The sequence below is a fragment of the Phragmites australis genome, chromosome 6 (assembly GCF_958298935.1).
Source record: "Phragmites australis chromosome 6, lpPhrAust1.1, whole genome shotgun sequence".
Classification (NCBI taxonomy): Eukaryota; Viridiplantae; Streptophyta; class Magnoliopsida; order Poales; family Poaceae; genus Phragmites; species Phragmites australis.
Window position 1 is genome coordinate 12,540,724 of NC_084926.1, and position 24,333 is coordinate 12,565,056.

The following is a 24,333-nucleotide window of genomic DNA, read 5'->3' on the forward strand; positions in this document are numbered from 1 at the left end:
GGTCTTCGAAGTTCTTTGTCGATTCAACGTGGTAGGAAGATAGTTGTGGCAAGGTGGGTAGATGAAACCATGGAGTCAACTAAGCCCAAACTGTCATATAAACTAGCAGTCTTTGCACAAGTGTGTCGGTGTTTCCTCCTCTTGATCACATAGGCGACATGTTTGATGTCTAGACCATCCTCTTTTTACGAGGTTGTCCGCGGTTAGAATCTTATTTTGTAGGAGCATCCAAGAGAATGTCTTGCACTTTGGTTCAACTCTTGCCTTCCAAACATATCATATCTTATACTTGTTTATTTGGCTGACAAATTGGATCTCGTATGCACTTTTTGCCGTGTAGAGGATGTTATTGGTCCAACGCCATGTTATATGATCTTGTGTGTCTGGTTGGAGTTGTTGGCCGCTCAGTAAGCTCCATAGATGTGATATTTAGCTCATGCTCGGTTTCGATTAGGCTGATGTAGCCAAGCCATATGTGTTCTGATAGCCCTTATTTGACTGTGAAGTTTTTCCTCGAGGATATAGCATATATCAGAGACTCAATGTTCTTGGGTGCCTGGCCATTGTGCTAACTCGAATGCCAGAATGAGGTCTTCTCAACATTGCCAATTGTGACCATTGTCGAGATGTTAAAAAGGTTAATGTTTGCTTGATCATAAGGCACCGAAAATCCATTCCACGGTCTATCGTCTTGCCGCTGGAACCACAACCATTGAAGTCTAAGTGCTCTTGCAAAATGTTGTAGCTCCAGGATACCAAAGCCGCCCAATTCTTTAGGCTTTGTTACGGTTGGCCAATTGACGAGGCAATGCCCCCCCCCCCCCCTAAGACTTTGTCTAGATTTTTTCCTCTCCAGAGGAAGCTTCTTTGAGTACTATCTATCTTCTTTAGAAGCCATTTTTGCAAGAGGAGGATGGTTAAATGATAAGTTAGCTAGGAAGCCAACACAAATTTGATGAGTGTATCTTTGTCGGCCAGAGAGAAGAAGTTCCCTTGCCACCCTGGGAGCATGTCGCCAATTTTGTCAATGAGCGGTTGGACGTCAACTCTTCTCACCCGTCTGGTGTGGAGGGGGAGACCTCCTAAGTATTTGCATGGTAAAGAGTATACCTTTATAGGGAAACCTTCTATAATTTGAGCCATAGGAAGTTCCTCGCATCGAATCTTGTAGATTTCTGTTTTGTTGAGGTTTGTGTAACACCCTAAATTTTTATTTTTTGCAATAGTCTAAAATTTTGCTAGAATTAAATAGGAGTTGTAATTTTTGATCAAATAGAAATAAATTATTTTCTAAATTTAAATTTTTCATAGGTTATAGTTAAGTTTGTTGCATTCACTAGCGCATCAACCCGTGCGACTGCACATGCTAGAAATTTAACTTATGGCTAAATTGTAGATATTTGTGTTAATAATGGTTGTATGCTAAGATACATCAGCTATTTATATTTAAATATTGGAATATAAAATATAAATGTAATTTTTGTTCATAATATTGGAATCATGTTTATTATTTGTGAATATATCTAATTTATAATTTTCATTTTATGTGTTATGCAAATTGATTTTTATTTGTTTCTTGATTTTTTGAAATTATTATTATTATTAATGTCATCACCGTATCTCATTTTTTTGGAAATACATTATAAATTCTTTGATATTATTTTTATGTGATAATCCATAATATGTTTGTGTTCTGTTGTTTTAATTTTGTAATGTTTGATTATACGTATATTTAATTAGCATATTTTATTTAATTTGGAGAAGTGTGTTGATTGCTAACGTAACTAAGTTGGAGTTTGCTAACGTAACTTTGTTGGATAAAGGGTATCTACAACAAAAAAAAGGGAAGGAAAGACAAGGTAAGAAGTAGTGTTGGAGCTGGACTCTATGATTTGTTTTTTAATCTTCTATGTTGTTTTGTCTGGCTGTTGATCCATGATTACAGTTAGTCAATCAATCAATTCAACGGTTGCTTTTTTTTTTTGAAATTTCTAGGATTTTTCTAGGATTAACATGGAGGCACCAAAAGGAGCCTCCAATTAGTAAATATAAGATGTTGCATTAGTTACAATAGGGTTTTATACTTGAAAAAAATATTTAAAAAAGATCGCTAGAAGTCACTCGTTTAAAACTTCTTTTGAAAATAGTTCAAAATCGTAAAAGAAAAGCAATTTTAAAATGTCAAATGCTTCTCGAGCCGATTCCTCCTCTAAGCTCGGCACAATCTCTTCCCCCTCTCTCTTCTCAATCCCCCCCCCCCCCCCCCGCGCGCGCGTAGGCCGCCTCCCTCTCCCACATTGGGCCTTGGGCTAGCCTGCCCTGTGTCCAAGTCGGCCACTGCTCGCAGTGCCCGAGCCGCCCCTTCCTGCCCTCTCTCTCTCTACCAAGTGGGCCCAAGCCAAGCCACCCGAGCTGAACCGCTCTCTCGGCTCCGCTTCCTCCTCCTCTTCCCTGCTATTTCTGCGCCCAAATCCCGCTGCCCATTCAAAGTCCGCCGCCTCCTCGAGCTGTTTCCCATCGATTAAACACTGCCTCCGTGATCCTCACCCCTCAATCAAGTATTCCCAGCTGTTTGCCCCTCCTTTACCCCTCTCAAATGAGGAAACCGCCGCATTTAAAGCCATGAAGGCCGTCGACTATTTTCTCCAATTCTTAGTCGATTCGCTTCCCCTCTTGCACATATAAGCTGCTCTCCTCCTTCTTGGCGATGTTCTACACGTTTTCCACCCGCTCCCACCCAGTTTCTCGCTTGGATTCGCTGTTGGCGCCGTCATCTTCTTCAACTCCGGTGAACTTCATCGCCGTGTCTATTCTCCATGCCCAAGCCACCATTGACCCCGTCCCTCCTCTCTTTGGCTTTGCAGGGTCACTGGAGAGCTTCCCTACTGCATCTCGATGTCGCCCAAACCTCGGAGCGCCGCCACACCGAGCTCGAGCTCCACCAGACCACCCCTCTCCATCGTTGGCTTCCCACAGTCCCTTTCCACCGTCGAGAATCCCATGGTGAGACTCCATGAGCACTCCTCTTTGTTTTGTGCTTTTCCCCATCGAATTCTGTGGCCATATGCGCGTTTTCATGCTTCTCCAGCGAGGTTTCGGCCATGCGCTGCCGTCGGTCGGCCGTCGACCATGTCCAACATCGTTTGGTCTGCCCCCTTTGCCTCTGAGCCACCCAATCTTGATCTAACAGCTAAGATCACGTACCCCTTTGTTTTGTATAATCGGTCCATCGTGGACTATGGACCAACCTCCAAATAGTGGTCCATGGGTCCATGGACCTATTCCATGTGTTTTTCAATTGAAAAATATCCCGTTTTGATCTATGACATCATAAATAAGATTTTTAGTATAAAAACAAATCGGTTTATTCTCGAAAATCAAGTAAAATTTGCATAATAGCCCCTGGAACTTCAAAAGCTTATAACTTTTTTGCTCGTAGCGCCAATTTGGGTGATTTTCGAGCTCAAGTATTCGTAGCGATGTGTAGAATCTTTTTATAGGGTTTTTACCTAGTTTCAATACTGTTTGGTGTACTGTTCTTAGTAGTTTCCTCGTATGCTTTTCTGGTGTGGCATTAGGAGGTGATCAGTTTGGGAATCTGCAAGATCAAGTATTTTAAGACTTCGAGCAACCCTCAGCTAAAGGCAAGTGTCCGTGAACATCTTGCTCCTATTTCAGGATATTTATGTAGTTGTTTATCCTTCATTGCATGCTTGTCTAAATTGGAACCCCATGTTAGGGTTTACTAGATTCTGTATGATTATCTTTGTTGCTGTTGATGAATCATGGGTAATGATGAGTAGTTATGCTAGTGCTATCATAGTTGGATAAATATTAATCTTGACTAATGTCTATGCAACAAGAACCGAGTATGGTAATTTTATAGCAACATAGTATAGGGATCCTAACAGGATGTTTCTGTGATGATGGTGCGGGAATGCACGTGTGTGGGTAATGCACAGTTGGTTTATGGTTGTTCTGGTGCGGGATCCCAAGGACCGATTCTTGGAGCATGTAACCCGGTTAAACCGCATAACCACAAAGCTTATATGGGTACAGTCTGTCTAATTAATTAGCCACCCCTCCGATTTTGTAGGTACCAGTGGACGGTTGTGTGGCGCAAGAGGGGGCTTCTGTAGTGATGGAATCACTGTTAGCTGTGAAACCTCAGTGAGTACCTGCAAGTTGGTGGGAGCTTTGTAAAGACCTTGTAGTGAGACCCCGACTCCACACGCTGGAAGTGTGAAGCAACACGAGAATCACAACTCGTGGGGAAAGCTGTGAAAACTCTGCATAGTGTCAAACTGATCAATCAGTCATGCCCATGATCAAGAGCGGCTTGGACTTCTTCTTGATTAGCTGAGATCAAGGTTTGGGTATGGATGGTCGGGTAGCCAGGTAATGGAACTACCTGATGAGTCTTGGTAGTCGGGTGGAATCTGATGAGTCATTCCTTTTGTTATAATTGTGTCTTCACACTTAGTAAATAGAATGCATGTTGTTAAAGTCATAGGTTAAGGTTGCTTAATGCCGTTAACCATTGTCTAACATTTCCTTGACTTAAGCCCTATATCATGCTTTCCTATACTTGAGGAGTATATTATTGTACTCACACTTGTTGTCCCCTTCCTTGCATCTCTTTGCTGTTTAGAAGCCGTCAATGAAGCCGCATCCTTCAATCAGGACGACTTTGACCCAGAGCTTCTGTTCTAAGCTGGTATGCCCCTGTTTGACGCCTGTGGAAGATGGAAGACCCTCTGGTGCTAAAGCTCTCTTTTTCTGCTCTATTTTCTTTTAGACCCTCTAATGAGATCATTGACCAGATTGCCAATGACGTCTTCAATGATGGACCCCACGAGCCTCTGGTGGAGAAGAAAGTGCGATCATCTTTTTCGTCGATAACCACCAGATCGCCTTTGCATCCTACAGAGGGCCACTCAGCATCGTCAGCACCAACCAACAGCTCTAGCAGGGTCTTTGCCTCGGCCACCTTCCCTGGCCCTTATGTTAGTTGACGGCTGATCCCCGAGATGATCTGCTACCACTCCGCGAAGGAACATAAGAGATTCCTCAACTCGTTTGAGGGCAATTAGGGGTCCACATACTTCTGAACTCTTGGAGGTGGTGAATCTTCACTGTTTGTAAGAGCTAGGTGAATCCTTTATGTTAACAATATGTAATAGGATAGTCATTCTGATCATAATATAATTGACTTACCTTTGACTTACGTTATCTATGAATGAAATTGTCGAAGTTGGTCAATGTGCCACGAGTTTTCGAGTATCTCACCATTTGGATTAGATAGCCGTACTGATCTAAGTGGAGTTACTTTAACTACTATATAAGGTCATTCCCACTTAGATGATAACTTATAGTGCTGAGCCTATTTTTGCACCTTTTGTAAAACAAGGTCCCCAATAGTGAGTGTTCTGGTGACAAGCACTAGAGTCATCACTTTTGATGTGTGTTACTTCTAGCCCTTCGAAATTTTCCTCGAGCTTTCGCACCTCATTCAGATAAGCCATCATGTTATCATTCGAGCACTGGTACTCCTTTTGCACCTGGTTTACAACTAGCTGTGAGTACCCTTTCATGAGAAGTCACCTGATTCCAAGTGATGAAGCTATGCAGAGCCTGTTTACCAGTCCTTTGTGTTCTGTAACATTGTTTGAAGCTTTAAAATTTAATTGAAAAATGTACCCGAGTTCGTCGCTTGTTGGAGATTTAAGTACAATGCTAGCCCCCAAGCTCTAAAGCGTGAGCGATGCATCAAAGAAGAGCATCCATTAGTCATTCACCACACTTGGCCTTGTTTCTTCGATGCTTGTTCATTCGGTGATGAATTTCGCTAGTACTCCCGACTTAACACTTGTTTGCGGTGTATATTGTACATCGAACTCATTGAGCTTGACCACTCATTTCGCGATTTGTCCAGTAGCCTCCCTGTTGTGTATGACATCCTTCAGCGCATATGTTGCTACAACAGTTACCTTGTGCGTTTGAAAATAGTGTCATAGCTTTCGGGAAGACATCAACGCTGCATAAAGCATCTTCTGCAATTGCGGGTGCCATAGCTTAGCGTTGTGTAGGATTTCATCCTTGTAGTAAAAAGGTTTCAGGACCTTGGCCTTTTTTCAGGGCATTCCCGCTCAATCACCAAGACGGTCCTCACAACTTGTGGGGTTACCACACTGTACAAAAATAGCTCCTCCGTTATGTTAGGCAGTGTTATAATTAATGGAGATGATAAATGTCTTTTTAAATCCTAGAAGGTGTTCTTCGCTTCTTCTGTCCACTTGAACCAGTCGTGTTTCTTTAGCAGCTTGAAGAAAGACATCCCTTGCTCGCCCATCCTGGAGATGAATCGACTAGGGCTGCTATGCATCTTGTTAATTTTTGAACTTTCTTCAGTGTTCGAGATGACTGCATTTGGTTGAGCGCCTCAATTTTACGTGGATTGGCTTTGATGCCTCGACTTGATACCAGGAAGCCAAAAAGATTGCCGAACGTAACGCCGAATAAACACTTCTCAGGTAAGCATCATATGATATTTCCTGAGGTTATCGAATGTCTCTTTGAGTTTCTTAATTAATGCATCTTCGGTTCTAGACTTGACTACAATATCATCGACATAAGCTTCAACATTGTGCCCGATCTAGGGCTATAAGCAGTTTTGAATATATTGTTGGTAAGTAGCACCAATATTTTTTAAACTGAAAAGCATCTTTACATAAAAAATACACTGAAGGGAGTAACAAAAGCAGTTTTCTCCTCATCCTCCATCCCCATACTAATTTGGTGATACCCCGAATATGCATATAGAAAACACAGTAAGGTACAACCTGCCATAGATTCGACGATCTATTCGATGCGAGGAAAAGTAAAAGGATTCTTGGGATAGACTTTGTTGAGGCAGTAAAGTCAACACACATTCTCCACCTACCATTGGGTTTCTTCATGAGAATGGAATTTGCAAGTCACGTAGGATGATGAACCTCTCAAATGATGCCTGCCATTAGGAGTTTGTCGACCTCCTCCTGAATAGCTTGCTTCCTATCCTCTGCAAACCTTCATTGTTTCTGCACCATGGGTTTGGCATCGGATTCCATAGCTAGTCGATGCTTAATCACCTCCCTAGGGACCCCGGGCATATCAGATGGTTACCATGTAAACATATCTTAGTTCGCCCAGAGGAAAGTGATGAGCTCGAGTTCCTATTTGGAATTAAGGTCAACCTCTATCTTGACCATCTTGGCTAATTCAGATGGGTCGAGGGGTGTTGTACACCACATCAATCTTCTTGTCCTTGGCACTATCGTTGTAATCTCCTTTGGCGGCCTCGTTGGACTTGAAAATGCCAGGAAGTGCCAGCAAGACTTACGAACTTGGAATCCTCAACCTCAACAACGACTTAATTCAGATGGGTCGAGGGGTGTTGCCTTGACACCACATCAATCTTCTTGTCCTTGGCACTATCATTGTAATCTCCTTTGGTGGCCTTGTTGGACTTGGAAGTGCCAGGAAGTGCCAGCAAGACTTATGAACTTGGAATCCTCAACCTCAACAACGACTTGATGCTTCTGGTGCTTAGACTCTGCACCTTTTGAAGCAGTTGTCATCCTGCAGAAGTGCTTAACCATATCCAAGCTTTGCTTATCGCATTTGATCACGGCACACCAATCCCCTTTGAAAGTTATGACCGCTTTTGGGACCTGAGATCTTGAGTGTTTGATATGTGTAGTGCACCACGATCATGAACTTGCCATCTCAAAGTCCGCAACATCAAAGATTAACTTCTCTATATGAAAGTTGTTAGGCTATCCGAACGTGACTGACAGCTCGATCTGACCAAGGGGTATATTGGATGAATTTAGAGTTATAACATGAAAAGTCTCAGCTCCTGCCTTGAGCTCTGACCTTGAAATTCTCATCTTGTTTAACGTCTTGGCAAATATGAGATTAAGCGACTATCCCCATCGAACCAATGTTTGATGTCTCTTGATCTTAAGGATAGTAGGCTGGACCATGACCGGGTATCAACCAGGGTGTGGAACCGTAGCTGGGTAGTCAGCTTCGTTGAAGGTGATTGGGACCTCTGACCACTTGAGGTATCAAGTAGGTCATGTTAGAGCCAGGTTGACCTCTCTCTCGACCACTTTGTACTACCTCTTAGACTCATACGCGGCATACCCTCCGAAGACGTGTGCCAAGCTCTGATCGGCCCCACGAAATTCGGGTTCGTCATCTTTAGCCTCCGACTTGGCTTGTTTGTTGTGATACTCAACAATAGTGGCATTGAGCTTATCATCAATCTTCTTTTTAATGACATGACATTTGTCAAAGACATGTTTGTTAGTCCGATAGACGGGACACCACTTTCTGTCACCTCAATTGAAGCCTTTGTTATCCCTGGTGTTGGGCAATTTGCTTCTATCGACCACAGCTACAATCGTGTCTAGACCTTTGTGCTTGTCACCAGGTTTATTCTTCTTCTCCCTGTTCTTCGAGGACTTAGGATTGTCCTTGCCATGCTAAGGGTTTTTGGCATGTGCTTAGGCTTCAGCATGCTTTGCAGACTTGTCGGCCAACTCGAAGATCTCTTTGACCGTTTGGATCTTTCTTGTAGCTAACTTGCCGACCAGATTTGTGTCCTTGATTCACTTAAAGGTGATGATGATTGACTCATCGAAGATGTCCAGTATCATGTTACACCTATTGTTGAACCTCCGGATGAAGTCTCGAAGAGATTCATCTTTGCCTTGGTTTAGCTGATGAAGATCATTCTCCGTTTCTAGGCGCTCTAACGTGTCCTAGAAGTTGGCGATGAATTGAGTCTTCAGCTCGGCCCACAATCAGGTCGAGTTGGGAAGCAAGTTCAACAACTAAGACCGTGCTGGTCCATCTAGCACGGTCAGCAGATAGTTGGCCATCACCTTGTTGTCACCATCCGCCACTCGAATAACAATGGTATAAATCTGCAACCACTCATTGGGATTGAGCTTTCTGTTGTATTTTTGTATTGGACCCGCTTTGAACTTCTTGGTCCACCATATCGACTGGAGCTCAGGTGTGAAGGCTTCGCAACCCCCATCAAACTATTCAAGAGGTGGAGGAGGAGGATTGTTATACCTGTTCCTTCGAATAGGGGAGTCACGTCGATCATCCCGTCCTAGAGATCTGCACTCATTATAACGCCGGTCGTCCTCACCGTGTTCCTCACAACAGTTGTCTATCACTCTCCATAGATCGTGCCGATCATGAGGGATGCGGTTTCTCAGATCTTCATGGTTCCTACGCCTATGAATAGGATAGTTACAGCTTGGCCCAAAGGACTACGCTCGACCCCGACCATCCGAGCTTCCCATCTGCTATTCCTTAACTGGGGATGTCCGCATCTATGGATCCTCGAACTAGCGCCTTGCCGACTCAGGTGCCTAGAGCAACCATGGTTGTTTACTCGAGTAGCCTGGATCTGAGCCGCATTAAGTAAAGTCTTCACTTAATTGAACATCAGTGTTAAAGGATTCATCGGATCCAACTCGGGGAAGGATCTTAGAATCAAATGAGCACCCTAGACATTAGCCTTTGAACTACTGAAGACACCATTGCCGAGGCTTGGCTGCGGCTAAGTCGATGAAGCCTTATGACAGTTGTCCTTAGAGTATCCGTTCCTCAATCTTGGGACCGGTGCTAATGGAGGGGTACACACCGAAAGTCATCGTTGAAGACCAGAGGGCACTTGATCACCTACGGTCTGTTAATGATCAGTAGTATTAGGCGCTAATTAGGAACCAGCCACATACATTCCTGGTGGTATATCTCCGGTGACTGCCGCTACTAGGTTCGTTGGAATCCTAGTGCCATTGTTCTCTACGGTGTTTTGATCTACCGGCATCAGGTCGTCGGGTGGGGTTCCGACTCCTTGAGCCATGAGCATGAATCGTTCTGTTCGGCTGCTTTGGCTATCGATTGAGTTGTCATTGTCACTCTCTTGATCCTCACCCTCGCTGTCGGTGTCTATTCACTTGAGAATGTTAGGCTCTTTGGGGTCCCAGTCGAGATGTCTCACCTCATGTATGAATCTAATGCGTTGGACTCGAGAATACCAGTATGAATCAGTCCACCTTGATTGTCCTAGCGAAAAACCATAGCTCTGAAGAGGATCTCAGTTCCAGCAGGAGACGATGAGTAGGTGGCCTCTACCGACTTGAAGTGGTCGTATAAACCATCATCAGAGGAACCAGCGTGAATGTGAACTCGAGACATGATCAATCCTGAAAAGCAGAAGAAGGTCCCTATCTGGCGCACCCACTTTTGACGTTTAGTTTATGACAATATGTCCGTAATTAACTGGAGTACCTTTGAGATCAGGGATTGAACATGAATTGAGACACGTGATATAGATAGATTCGGGCTGTCGGTTAGAGCCATACCCTACGTTCTGTATAGATGGTGATGTGTATGTATTCTCTCGAGTACAAGCATTATGTCTAGACCTATTATAGGGAATAGATCGAATCTAAGCTAAACTAAGGATGATATCATCAAGTATCTCCTATGGTCTTTGTGCTTGTGTCGAGTTGCAGCTGCATAAGTTTTCTCTCCCCCGGAGGTCTAGGTCCCCGCTTTATATAGGGTTGATATGCCGCCTCCTATCTAGTTGTAGTCGACAGGGAGTCCTTCATCTTGTCTATCACAACAAAACAGATGAATCCGACTTGGATACCATTCGTTCTCGAGTTGGATAACCAATCTAGACCTTTCTAATGTGCATCTTCTAGATTTCCGAATATATCATGTACCGCAGATTTGAATCTGTAGTATCCGGAGTTGATATACATGTACACAATATATCCTATCTATATACAACGTACTCCTTATGCGTATATACCTCATAATTAGACATTTAACATATGTGCATATCATTATATTAAGAAGAAAACTAACAACAAATCGGCACCATACAAAAACGACAATTAGCATAAGATCTCCGCAACCCAGGCAAAACAAGTACTCTCTAACTACATCAGCTAACAACAAAAACCAGCCAAAGAACCTGTTTATCATTAAAACTAAATGCTTTGGTCATCTCTACCAATCACTCTATAATATTCTTGCTTTAATAAAGGCCATGTGAAGAAGATGCTTGATCTTCATTAACGCGTCACATAGTTTTGTACACCAATCAAGGGTTTTCATATGTTTAATCATATGATGTTAAGGACAAAGGAACACTACCTTATTTAGATGAACATTTAACTTCATGATAGGTTGACACAATAGATGGCACCATAAGCCAAGAAAGTCTGGGTTCTCTGAATTCGGATATTCTCTTGTGCTCCCTTCTGGTAGTAGGTGCAGGACCGCAGGTAAGATGCAAATCATATGTCATCTTCCTTTTATTGTTTCTCTTTGATCAGGGGACACGCAATCATGCATTATAGTTAATCCAACAATCTAAAGGATGAAGCAGTTGCAACATGCGAAGCAGAAACCTGAAGAAATTGGACCTCTGCATTATGTTAACTGAGACTTATTTTGACTAAACTGATGATCAATGCAAATTTCAGCTGGAGGGGCACCAAGCATTTCTATTTGCTTAAAAGAAACTATTTGCTTAAAAGAAAAACGCTCGATCAACCTAGGAGGAACTAGGTAGTTTTTAGATTAAGAAGAACTAGGCACCCAGTTCTATTTGCTTAAAAGCATGCATCCCACCAACTAAGCTACTAATAAAGGTACATACATGATAAATCCAATAATCAAATTAAATGAATACAAACAAGGAACATCCAAGCTTTCACCAATCCAATAATTGGTATGGAAAGCATCTTCCTTTAATCCTTTTGTCACTTGGAGCGCAAGGTTGGAAGGAGGCAGGTGGTTGCAGTAGCAAAAGCATCGGCTACCTTTCCGTGAATGCAAGCAAAGGCAATGGCCCCCAACAGCACAGCCGTGGAGCGAGCCACCAGCTCCATCATTCTGGACGTTCGGTGAGACCTCACACCAGCCATAGCCGGGTACTGAATCAAATCAAGCTTTCAAATCACGAGTTTCATGATCGCTCCCATGATCTTCTGCTTGACTAACATGGAATAATTCTATATAATTGCATAGGGAGTTATGTAAGGAAAAGGATCCATAAACTAGTTGTGGTGTTTCAAGATGATGGTTTGTTAAGGGTGCATCAGGTTAGGTGCTCCAGGAGTACTGTATCTGTTTGGTTAGAACTGTTTGTCGGTGACTTGTGCATAGCTGAATACGTACGCAGGAGACTTGTGCATATCCAACTCGTTCGCAGGTACTCGATGACGTCGAATAGTCGATCGCCAAACTGAAGCAGACGCGACTGATCGGCCAGGGTAGTTTCAGAGTTTAAGCTCTCCGTTTCAGAAAAGAAGAGGACCGAGATTCAGACTTCAAGCTCTCATCTCACCTGTGTTTCGCTTCACACAGTTTACCACACGTTGAACGTCGAAGTGCCACGTATCACAGGTATCCCCATCTAGAACTGTAAATCGAGAAACAACGCCAAATTCTGGTCCCGTTTGCACTGTCGATATCATACTTCAGACCAACGTAGAAACACTTTTTGAAGGACGTCGGCGGCTGTTAGGCCTTCAGTCCTTCATTGCATTCTTCAGGCGTCGGATGCCACCGGCTTCAAAGGGCGGCGTCGAGCTATCGACGTGCCCACGGCGGTGGCCGGTTGGCCCCGTCCCGCTCGCCCGCTCGGTGCTTAGCCGCGGAAGTTCTTTCGTGTTGCATGCGGAGGAGGCATTCCTCGCGAGCACGGCCGGCGGCCGCGGAGTACTCGACGGTTGCCGCGGCAGCTTCAGGAACGAACTCCGTTCTACCGTTTCGGGCGCTTCCAGAGTTCCAGCTCCAGTGGACCGGGGATCCACACCGGACCGTCCGATCAAGTTTTCCACGGCCTAGATTAGCTTTTGGGCCTGTCGGGGAGCCCATAAACTGGCGGACAACCCGGCCCATGGGCTCCGAGCAAGGCCTTAGGGATTTCCGCAACAGATTCTTGAAGCCTTTGTTGTGGGCGGCGGCGGCGGGTCCCTGATGCTCCGCGATCGACCACGTTTCCAGGTGGGCAACCCGTTGCTGATGAGGATGTCCTTCCACTGCCGCAAACGGGGGTCATCGATCACCAGTGACCTCTCCTCGCCGGCGCCGACTGTTTGGAGCTTTTGGATGGAGAAGCCCAAAATGACATCCTTTCTGAAACCGCAGCTGTTCACTGATTATTCAGACAAAACCAATTCAGCTGACTCCAGTGGGCGACTCTTCCCCTACTTTGGAGTTCTTTTTCCTCAGGATTCCAGTAATAAGAGTATTCATGTACACCGATAGCATATGCTACTACTTTAGCACTACTAATTTTTTAGCACAGGTAGCATAGGCTGCTCTTACATGAATGATCAGCCAACAGGTTTCAAGATTAAGCACATTCGACATGATACGGTCGAACAAGGGGACATTTGCATATGCTCCTAGTTTGTCTACACTAGAAGTTCAGATAATGGCAATATGCAAGCAAACCTATCTTACAGTACTACTAGCTCGTCGACTAGTTGAATTGACTGTTGACCACTAGTACTAGCACTACATCCACAGCCTGCTTCCCCGTTGCGCTTCCATGATTATCTTCCCCTCCTTCGGCATGGGGATCTCGTAGTTCTGAGAGTAGCTCAGCTGTTCCATCTCCCATTTTATCTTCGGCACGATTTCCTCGTGTTGAGGCGAGTACTCCTGCAAATTAACAAGGAAACATGTTCTAAGTTTCAGTCTTTCTTGCCGACATAGCAGCTCATGATCGTTTCAGCTGTTAGGCCTCAAGTCCTCAGCATTGTACCATCTCCATTGCTTAAATGCAGCAGTTGCACCTGAATTTGTACTTAAGCTGTTCTTGCAGTAATGAAGACCTTGACACTGGACCAAGAACATATATAGGATTGTGATATAATACTTCTCCGTGGTTTCTTTAAAAGAACCTTTTGCCTGATAGCTAAGTTATGTGCTGTTTGTGCAGTTTTTCATGTTTTAACACCAATCTGGACACTGATTGATTGATCAGGCAAGCAGACAATTATTTATCGAAGGCAAGCAGACAACTCTGCTAGTAACCTTTGCTTAGAAGCAAAGATTATGTTCTGTACATAACAAATTGTGTTTGGATATATGCTCCTGGATGTTTTGATCACATTTCAAGTTTTGCAGCACATGGATTTTGGCAGTTCTGACATAGGTGTGGCGAAGAAACAGTGAGCGTAGCACATGGTACCTCTAACTTCTCGATCAGTTCCTTAGGTGTTGGAGCCAAGACGATGATACGGCGACCAGTTGGCTTGATGAACCCTTCTTCAACAGCTTTGTCGATGAAAGACAGCAACGGGTCGTAGTAGCCGTCCACATTTAGCAGTCCGACCTGAAGCAGAGCAGGCATATTATAGCTCACAGCAATTGTCTGCTAACACGAGAGTTGTTGAACAGTGTGGTACCGGTTTTTCATGAATACCAAGTTGAGCCCATGCAATCACTTCAAGCAGCTCTTCAAGTGTTCCATATCCCCCTGCAAGGTAAGACCAGCAATCCAAAGGCCTTCTTCAGTACATTGGGTGAATCCTGGTGACATCAGCAAATTTGAATTGCAATCTCAAATCCTAAATCTTTATTTCATTTTACGATTTGAAGATGACATAGGTTCTTATTCCGTATTCCAAGATTTGTAATTTTTTCTTTGATTCAGTATCTTATGTAGTCACTGTGCTTGTGCAGGTTCACAGCACATAGCCTCGTTAGAGTCAAATCATACAACTCTGAACTTTAAACTTTCACTCACATTTCCACTACCACTCGATCATTGCAAAAGTTGAAGAAAGTGACCTCCAGATTTACCAGCCACAACTATTTTTCTCAGGTGACACACTCACCGGGCAATGCTATAAAGGCATCGGACTGCCTGGCCATCTCAGCCTTCCTCTGGTGCATATCGGCCACTGCTTTCACCTCCCCCACTGTCTCACCTGATATCTGCACCACCATCACACGCGTAAGCAACAATCATTATATATTAGCAGAAGGCACCGGCCTTTTGCTTGACCAAAAGAGGACCGACTTTCTAGAGATGGAGAAAGAAATGGAGGATGACTTGACTGTTTCACATCACTGTTTTTTTTTTTTTTTAATATTCAGAGGACACAAGTTGAGGATAGGCAATCATGGTGCTGGTGCGGGGGACAAGAGGAAATGTGATGGGCTTTTTCTTTGTTTAACCTAGCCAGCATCTGCTTGAGGGATTGCGGCTAAGATCAGCAAGATTTTCATCTATCATGCATGGAACAAGATTCCAGTGTGCATTTCTCCTGATCTTTCATCATAAGTTTTTGCTTTCTTCTTTCCCACTAGCAAGAAAGACACGCGAGAAGGATCTAAAGACGGTGTCATTTCCCCTTCTATACTCATCTTGAATGCACATAATGATACACCATTTCTTAAGATAAACATGAATACACGATGAATTGTTTTTGCGTCTAAGGGCCCGTTTAGTACCGCTCCTAGCGACCAATTCACAAAAGAATCCAGCGAATCGATACCAAACAGCTCATTTCCGACAGGCTCCACGCGCGTATCAGAGAGAAGTGATTCACTTTTTTGTGAAGGCGGGCGAATCAGCTCAAAACATGCTTCTCCCATGAATCCAACCAACTCCTTGCGTACCTGCACCTCTCAAAATGTCACCGCTGATGGTTCCCCTTTCACCCTGCAACCCAAAGCAAATTTTATAGATTCTTATACTACAAAAGACATTCTCTCCTGTGATGACACGTATTCACTTCCTTTCTCTATTTTTCGGTCTAACTATTAGATTACAAGATGTATAACATAGATATATCTGGTCTTAATTTACTCCCCCGACCGTACCTCCTCCGGTCCATCTCTCGCTCGCTCTCTTCTCCTCCCCAAAATGGCGAGCTAGGGTTACCTGCCACCTCTGGCCGCCGCTCTCCACCCCCAGATCCGCACCAGACCGCCGGTATCCTCCCTCAGCGTCACCCCTGGATGCCAGTCTCCGCGCCCACCTCCCCTGACCGCTCGCTATACGTGAAGGCCAACGCCCTCAACTCCGATACTTGACGCCGAAAAAGGAAGGCCGGCGCTGCCCGTGGACGTGAAGGCCAGCACCGCTCGTTTTCTGGAATCCCAAAGCCATCGTGTGCAAATCCACCGGTCAGGCAGCCATCCGTCCAGATCTGCCCATGCGTGCTCAAATGCTAAGATGATGATTTTGCCCACGCGCAGTCCTGACATCGTATATACGTGATTAGCATTTTTAGATGATCGCTCTAGTACTCTAGGCTAGTTCAACTCCTCAAATATGCAGTTCCTGTGCAGTACAATTTTTACTCTAGTAGTTGTGCTGTCTGCTGCATATAGAACATGAGCGAGGTGATATTGTTGGCAATGTTCATCCCATAGTTCAGGATTTCATGCTTTACTCGTTTGGTAGTTCAGTTAGTTTTTTAATGTGATTTTGCTAGATGTAGACGATATCTGTGGGTGAAAGTTCTTCACTGCCGCTCAATGATTTGGTCAGATCTGGATGGCATGTCTAGGAGCCAGTTGGTCATGGGTTGCTAGTTGATTTCGTATTGTGAAATTGATGTATACCATGAACATGACCATGAATATGCCTCATATACACGATATAGAGAGGGGTACAATGGTCCATTCAATCACTATCCTCTCTTTTAGTAGTCCGTTAGCTAAACTATTTCAGGTTCAATCTAATTCATCAGAGAATCGTTTCAAAATGAATCCGAATCACTTTTAAGGTGAATCTGAATCTAGAATCCTGCCAAACGAGTCCTAAAGATAAGCATTAGGATGATTATGATAGACATATTTTGTAAAGCAAATGGACATGAGGAATTGCACCAGCATCCTCCTAATCACAAAGAAGTCCATGTGTGCACCATCTGGGGCGAAGGTATATGGAACGTAGGGGGTGTGGATGCACCCACATAAAAATTGAAAAGCAGTGCTAACCTCTAGAATTTTACCCCTAACACACCCCCTACGACCTAACTTTTGCACCCACAGCAGGTTGCACAGGCTGACATCAAACGTAGAGCCGTGTGTTGGTAAGATCTTGCACTCCTTCATTTCGCTCTAGCATTGTCGCTATGCAGCATTGTAATTTAGAACTGACTACTAAATTTCGAACTAAATAATGTTATATTCAAGGAAATCATAGCATGACAATAAACAATCAGAGCCTAGATGGAGAGTAGGAAGAACATGGGTACCTCTCTAGGCATGAGGGTCTTGGGAATCACCCTGCATAGAGGGACAACAAGATGACAAAGTAAATTTTATCACCTGAGGCAGACATGATCGATCAAGCACTTTTTGGCAGGAGACCATCGCATCAATTTCTAAGCTATTCTGTCCATGCTCTATCATCTAGCAGTATTAGGAAGGATAGTGTAAATGTGCTAAAGAATTACTGTTATGTTACGTACCCGATGACATGCCTTCCTCCACTGTACACTGCTTGAGAGACCAGGCCCATCAACCCTACACTCCCTCCTCCATACACCAGATCAATGTTTCTTGCCACCTAAATAGACCAGGAAAAAAAACTCAAATACACATTATTATGGTTGCTTGAAAACCTTGGAGGTATGGAGATTGCCATGTTATACATCTTAAGTAGCATTATTTTAGATAGGGAAACGAAAACGAGTACAGAAATAGGCCATATTTCATCAAATGCATGCAGTGTTACTATGCTTCACTAAGAACTGAGGAGGTGCTGAAGATTTTCTGAGAACAGTAACATGCATCCATGCAAAGACTTAAGGTTGTGAAGCCTCGTAAACCCCATCACTGAATATAATTCTATGGAGAAGCTTCACCGTGGTGTGGTTGATGCTTGATGGTCAAAACAAGATAGTATACTTCAACTAGAATAAAAGGCAGAGATATAATTAAGATGGCACTAATGTCTAGTTAGTTGACCAAACAGAATAAAAGCTACAAGCACTAAAAGTCCTAAATAAAAGAAAGAAGCAGCAAGGCAGAGTTGAATTACCAGGTCCTTTCCTAGCTCAATGGCAGCATCCTGGTAACTCTTCTTCTTGCCACGGCTGCTCCCACAGAAGACGCATATCCTCCTGAACCGTGATGGCGCCGCCACCACCTCTGCCGCCTCTTCGTCCTTGATCTCCATTGCTCCTCCCTTCGCCTCTTTGGCTCCTTGTGGATGTTTGCAGATGTTGCTTGCTGTAGTGGTGACACAGCATGGAGATATGGGAGGGATCTCCCACTACAGCAAGGCTTGGCCCGGATAGCTGCACTTGAGTGCACACCACTACTTGTGTGGAGCTGTTATATATATAACTATTTGATTTGATTTACCGCCCTTCAAATTAATAGTTGTCTAGGCATATAGTATTATTTTAAGAGCAATCGGCGTGCTTTGAACCAACTAAACTATGCAATCCATTCGAACAGTTGAGAATGTCCCGATCCTGAATGGCATCTGTGACAATTGCCCCTTTCTAGATTAGATTTATTTGTCTACCTCATTTCGTATTCAAATTTGCTTTCAGGTGGTGCATTTGCAATATAACATTACACGCTGCAGGTATGCATCTGCGCCATACATAACGAAACATCAAGTATGCCTTAGAGCGAGAGCGAGTCCATAAGGGCATTAGTTGTATTTTCACAAGTACATGCATACACATGACTTTTTAGGACTTTTTATTTGCGTTGAGATTCGTCGAAGAAGTAAGTGAAAAAAAATATAAAGTAGATGAAGAGAATCAATAGATATTTGTATATCAGGTATGAGAGATAGACGGCTGAGATAAACCGTATTTGAAAGTCCATGCAGTTTTGCATGTCCGTAGTTGCACCCAGCAGGCACAATAGAATGCCGGCGGATCTCACACCAATGAAACATGCCGAGCCTCTGCTGCTGCACTCAGTCGACACACAGCACAGGTGGGCGCCATGTCAAACCTGAACGTTTATGGAGTACTGGCTGTGCTGCTCACAAAGGACTAGACATTTTAAGACATGTCTTGAGTGCCTGATCGAGTGCTGCAAAGCTAATTTGTAGCTTGTTCTGTTGTTCATTTATACGCATAGGACGATGCATTCATCCATGTTTCACCCCTCAGAGATCGAGTTACATGGACAGCTGAACTTTGAGACAGAACATCAACTATCCCCTTGTTCAGTATAGCACTGAACTTGGTTTTATTAATTGTGCAGGGCCGTAGGATCTGTGCTGCTGCAGATGCAGTTCTGCATGCATGCATGATCCGCTCAGGCACATGTTTTGTTCCGAGTGGAGTGACCCTAAGGGGAATTCGTCGGCGTTAACATCTCAATATGAACTTTCCTCTGTTTTCCCGGAGTCTTTTTCAGCGTGCGTGATGTATCCTGACTGTGTTTCAGGATTCATCAATAGCTTTTTTGAGATCATATAGGATATGTAATTGTTGCAATATATACGACGACAGCAGATTTGTGTTTAGTCTGGAGCACAAAGATTAGGTTTTCATGATCTCCTAGTCTCCATCATGCGAGGAGAAAAGGTGTTTTAGTTTTGTGAAAAGCTATCATCTGAAAAGAGAGGCATGAATAGTTGGATCCTCTCGAGACCGCAACTAGGCGACCAGTCCCGTTCCATCCAAAATCTGGATAACAATTATTGTCTCAAAAAATGTATGTGTAGTGGTTCACTGAAGTAACGTGATCTCAAACGATAACCTATAACCATCCAATGTGCTTTTAAGCAATTCATGGACAGCTTTGCAAACCCAAATGGACATCAGATGATTTAGAGTCTTAGATTATAAGAAAAAGTAGTTAGAACGCGTATGAGAAAGATATTACCATGGAAACTTCAAATAGTTGATAAATTGTGCAAATCCAATGACTAAGTTAGCTCAAACATCATCATGGAGAACATGTAAAAAAAAGTCCTCTGTGTCATCTCAAGTTTTTTAAGGTGAAGTTGGTTGGTGAGCCGTTATACAAATTGACAAAATATATGGGATCATTGGAGAAACTATTTTGCAAAAGAGGCCACTTTCGATTCGCGTGGACACCTCTCCCACTCATATCAATCAGAGGGGAACAATGGCTTTTGGGTCACTGATTTGATCCATTTACGATTGGAGTTCCGACGTGACTGGAGTTGGAAGCCATGCATAGCTTCCTACCTCTCTCCCGAACCGGCTCGACTTTATTCAATAAAGTAATAACACAGGTGTGCTACAGTACCTATGCTGCATCCCGTTGTGTGTCGGTGGATTGGAAATAGACAGTAAGATCCAGGGATCCAATGTTTAACCGTGAGTACTGTTCACCCTCTTCCAAAAAAAACTGTTTATAACACTATTCACCCGTGACATGACTTGGTAAAATCAGAGGAGTCGATTCCCTCTCTCCTCTTCTCTACTACTATTGCTAAACCTTAAACATTCTACTGCTACCTATTTCATGTGACACCACCATCAACCACTACCGCTAAATCAGAAAGCTTCCGACACCCTCATAACGCAAGAATAGGCCACCTCTTTTGGGTTTGGGGATTGGCCGGATTCTCTAACCCTATGTTTTGCTTGCTTTTTTGCTCTTAGAAAACTCCGTTTGTAGTCTGTTAAGCTTTTCTTCTATTTAATACCACGGGCAGTTCTCTGCCGGTTTTTTAAAAAGAAAAAGAAAAAAAAAGCTTCAGACACAAAGCTATATATCTAGCGGTAGGCCACTTTTAATAGACAACCCGTGATATTAAATCCCGAAATCAACACATAAATCCATCTAACATGTAGTTAATTGTCTTGAATTCTAGCATTATAGTATATGTTTTCATAATACTATAAGTTTGGCATCCTTTATAATATATTAGAATAGAAATTAGTGATTTCATAATATAATAAGTTTGCTATGTTCTATAATATATTACGATAGAAATTAGTAGCCACAATAGTGTTTTAAAGACCACATTATGTTCAAAACGACACCTTTTTTACCTGCAGGAGTTTGCCCGCTTGGAAACTACACCATGATGATCTTATATAGAATAGGAATGCACATTATTATAGTGATCTATGTTAGCTAATGAACTTGCCCCCTACACGATGGTTGTCCTGCCGCAAGGGCAGAATACAGTGCATGTCCCGTTCAAACTTTAACTCCACTCTCCCGTACAAATCAGACAAAGCATGCTGAATGCTCATCATTCTCCCGTGTCCCAAGAACAGGCAGGCTCAGCACTTCTGTGCATGCCCATTTGGTTTTTCTTTCACCGTGCATGGAGATTGGAAACCAAGGTGGTGAGACACTGAGACTTGAGGTATATACGAGGACATGGCTAATTTTATAGTACTCGTGAACCGTACGTGATGTCCAGTGCTTCCCAAATCCTTTCTTTTGGGCCCACGGCTATATAATTGGGTACTGATTTACTCCTGCAGTAACAACAATTAAGAGCAGTAACTTTCTGCTGAAAAGGTTTTTGATTTACTCTAGAGTTCAGAGAAGTAGCTAGCTGAACAAAAACAGTTCGACGATCAGTCCAGTCCTCTTCTTCCACCGTGAATGTGAAGTCCGGCTCCATACGCTTCTTGATCAGCGCCTTGCCAAAGCAAAGCATCCCAATATGTCACAGCAAATACACGCCGCAGATCAAGGGTCCAGCTTCACTGACGTTGACAAACCAGATGCTGCTAAAACATGAAATAAGTTCCAAATGAACTTACAAAAGTTCAGATAAACCGCGAGGCTAGATCACCTTGCTGCTCGACTCGGTTCAAATGAATGGCACCACAGTGCATTAGTTATGCGAAAAATTAACCTTAGCTAGCTGGGGAACATTCAGAAGCGAATTTGAGCAACCGTCGTGGTCGTCTGCTCAACCTTCAGGTTCTGACGCTTCAACTCCAGCCAACCGTCGTGGTCGTCTGCATCCTCATCCTCAGCCTTCAAATCTTTGTGATCGTCTTCCAATGTTTTTACAATAATCACAGGGCCTTCCTTACGTTAATTCTCAGCCAAGGTCAGCTTCTTGAGTGACCGTGTTGCTTTAGCAGGCGCTGACTGTTTGAGGCCACTGTCGCTACTGTACCCTTATTCTCAAGATTAAGGTCGCTGTCATAATACATAATGGCATCAGGGAGTTTTCCAATGGTTTCGTCCCTAAGAGCTATCCCTGCATCAGCACCAAACAAGTTGTCCCTGAGGTCAAGTTTCTTCGGACGAATTGGTCCAGCAGCATTGGCATCACCAATACCAAAGCTGTTGCTGCTGAAGCAAACCCTTTTATACGAGTTTCCCCGTTTGGTAAGTGGACTAAGAAGTTCCTTAGCTTTGACCGCCTCATCAATAAAAGCACGCTTGCGACGAGGTATATCAAACACGGTGTCAGGAGGCAAAAAATCAGGTGATTCATGCTTTGCGGTTGTTCTCGGGACCTTTTTCAGAACTTCAAATATCATGTGGCCAACTTCCTTCGAATACAGCTCGACAACAGAACTCCTATCACCACCAGGCTCCTTGAAATGCTCATCTGCAGAGGCAAAGCACGTCTCTTCAATCCTTTTAGCATTCTCATGAGCCTCTTCCTTGCTCAAAATGCCAAATTTGTCAAAAAAGATGGATTCCTTGGACGGATTATTGGTCACCAACTCTACAAGCTTGTGACGTGTGCTTTCACTTGGTGGTGTAAGGATCGATAACCTCTTAAGAGGGGATGAATTAAGATACTTAAAAATTAATGGCTTCAAAATTTTTATAAGATAATATCTCAATTTTTATCTAAATGTGTTTTAGATTTATCTAATTTGTCTACTCTACCACTCAAGGAGATTGTAACTTACTCTAGTAAGGTAAATTAAAAGTATATAAATAAGAAAACATAAATAAGGTAGAAAGATAAATTCGGCACCAGAGATTTTTATCATGTGGTATCAGTGGTACACAAGTCACCTGTAATCCATGTTAGAGCTTCACAAAGGATATACTTCCGATCATCAAGTCTCTTCCGATCATGACTTTTGAGCTACCAAGTCAAGATAAGATCTCAAACACGATGAGCCACCAAGCCACCAAGGCGAGATCTCACCACTAACCTCTCTTCCGATCACGTATACGCGTCTTCACTTCAGAGTTTTAGTCACAAAGACAAGGGTCTCCGTGTCCCCTTACAATTTTCTTGCCATCGCTCCACACCAAGTCAAAGGGTCAATAAGTTACCGGTAAGTCATCAAGACTCCAAGGCGTCGTTCGGTACACGATTAGATCACTCATTGATTCACTCTTTAGATTGCAGCACCTAGCAACACTTTTCTCTAAGCCTATAAGCATTAATCACTCTAATGGTATGATTAATCGCTTTGGATGAACACTTTAAGCACTTGGGTGGCTTGGATGTCTTCTTAAGTGTGTATGAGCTTCCTCTGGACTCCAACAGCTTTAAATGAACGAGCAGAAGGATATTTACAGCCTCAACTCCGCGGACTAGTTGTTGCCCCAATGACTCAACTTTACTGTGAATACCTGATGGTCCGATGTAGATAGTGGTATAAGCATCGGACCATCCAGGGAGTACAACATCACAAACTAGCTGTTGGAACTCCACTCAAATACATTCTGAACATTGGATTATCTGGTGTAAACTTCACTTTATCATGAGACTATCCAATGTGTTGACCTGAGTCTGGTCGTGCCACTTTTTCTCTGTGCAATTAGTCCAATGATCTTCAAATCACTACACTAGATCATCTGGTGAGTTCATATCTCCTTCATCGAGACACCAAGTGAAAAATACTCCGGTATGTTGAACTCCTCAACATCAGACCATCCGGTGATTTGAATTTCCTCTCCTCTGAAAAATCCAATGTTTTGTTAAATGCTCCGGTGTTCACACTCTCTTTAATATCGAATCATTCGGTGTACTTAACTTCAGTTTCCTTCGAAAATCAACTCTTCTGTTAAATACTCCGGTGTGCTTTTGCTCCTATTGCCGGACCATCCGGTGAGGTCAATTTACTTTTGCACATAACATAAAATTGCTCCAATGAGTACAAACTTCTATACACCGGACTATCCGATGAGAACAATTTCTCTGTAACTTCTCTAATTCAATCAAACTTTGTCCCGGCTATGGTGACTTTCTCATATATTGCATCTATGAGACCTACTAATATATATTCTTGATAAACATGTTAGTCCCAATGACTATATTGTTATTAATTACTAAAATCATAATTATAACCTAATAAGATTATTTTCACTATAGGT

At 43.2% G+C, this 24,333-nt stretch overlaps 2 protein-coding genes across 2 annotated transcripts; both read right to left on the reverse strand.

The window, feature by feature from the left end:
- Positions 1-13,331: 13,331 nt before the first annotated feature.
- On the reverse strand, positions 13,332-18,365 carry LOC133920467 (probable cytokinin riboside 5'-monophosphate phosphoribohydrolase LOGL2). Its single transcript, XM_062365085.1, has 7 exons — positions 18,107-18,365; positions 17,535-17,632; positions 17,319-17,349; positions 14,943-15,042; positions 14,511-14,581; positions 14,294-14,437; positions 13,332-13,761 (listed from the first exon to the last, which is right to left on the reverse strand). The coding sequence occupies exons 1-7, from the start codon at positions 18,242-18,244 to the stop codon at positions 13,615-13,617; spliced, it is 729 nt and encodes a 242-aa protein (XP_062221069.1). The 5' UTR covers positions 18,245-18,365; the 3' UTR covers positions 13,332-13,614.
- A 3,544-nt stretch (positions 18,366-21,909) lies between these two features.
- Positions 21,910-23,622, reverse strand: LOC133922964 (RAN GTPase-activating protein 2-like). Its single transcript, XM_062368464.1, has 3 exons — positions 23,590-23,622; positions 22,160-22,772; positions 21,910-22,034 (listed from the first exon to the last, which is right to left on the reverse strand). The coding sequence occupies exons 1-3, from the start codon at positions 23,620-23,622 to the stop codon at positions 21,910-21,912; spliced, it is 771 nt and encodes a 256-aa protein (XP_062224448.1).
- Between the last annotated feature and the right edge of the window lie 711 nt (positions 23,623-24,333).

Coding starts and splice junctions, on each gene's coding strand:
- LOC133920467 (XM_062365085.1), bottom strand. CDS start 18,244: ATGGAGATCAAGGACGAAGAGGCGGCAGAGGTGGTGGCGGCGCCATCA. Junction 14,582..14,942: donor TGCCTTTATAGCATTGCCCG/GTGAGTGTGTCA, acceptor CTTACCTTGCAG/GGGGATATGGAACACTTGAA. Junction 14,438..14,510: donor TTGGTATTCATGAAAAACCG/GTACCACACTGT, acceptor GCTCTGCTTCAG/GTCGGACTGCTAAATGTGGA.
- LOC133922964 (XM_062368464.1), bottom strand. CDS start 23,622: ATGCTTATACCACTATCTACATCGGACCATCAG. Junction 22,773..23,589: donor TATCTACATCGGACCATCAG/GTATTCACAGTA, acceptor TCCCCTCTTAAG/AGGTTATCGATCCTTACACC. Junction 22,035..22,159: donor CCTTAATCTTGAGAATAAGG/GTACAGTAGCGA, acceptor AAACATTGGAAG/ACGATCACAAAGATTTGAAG.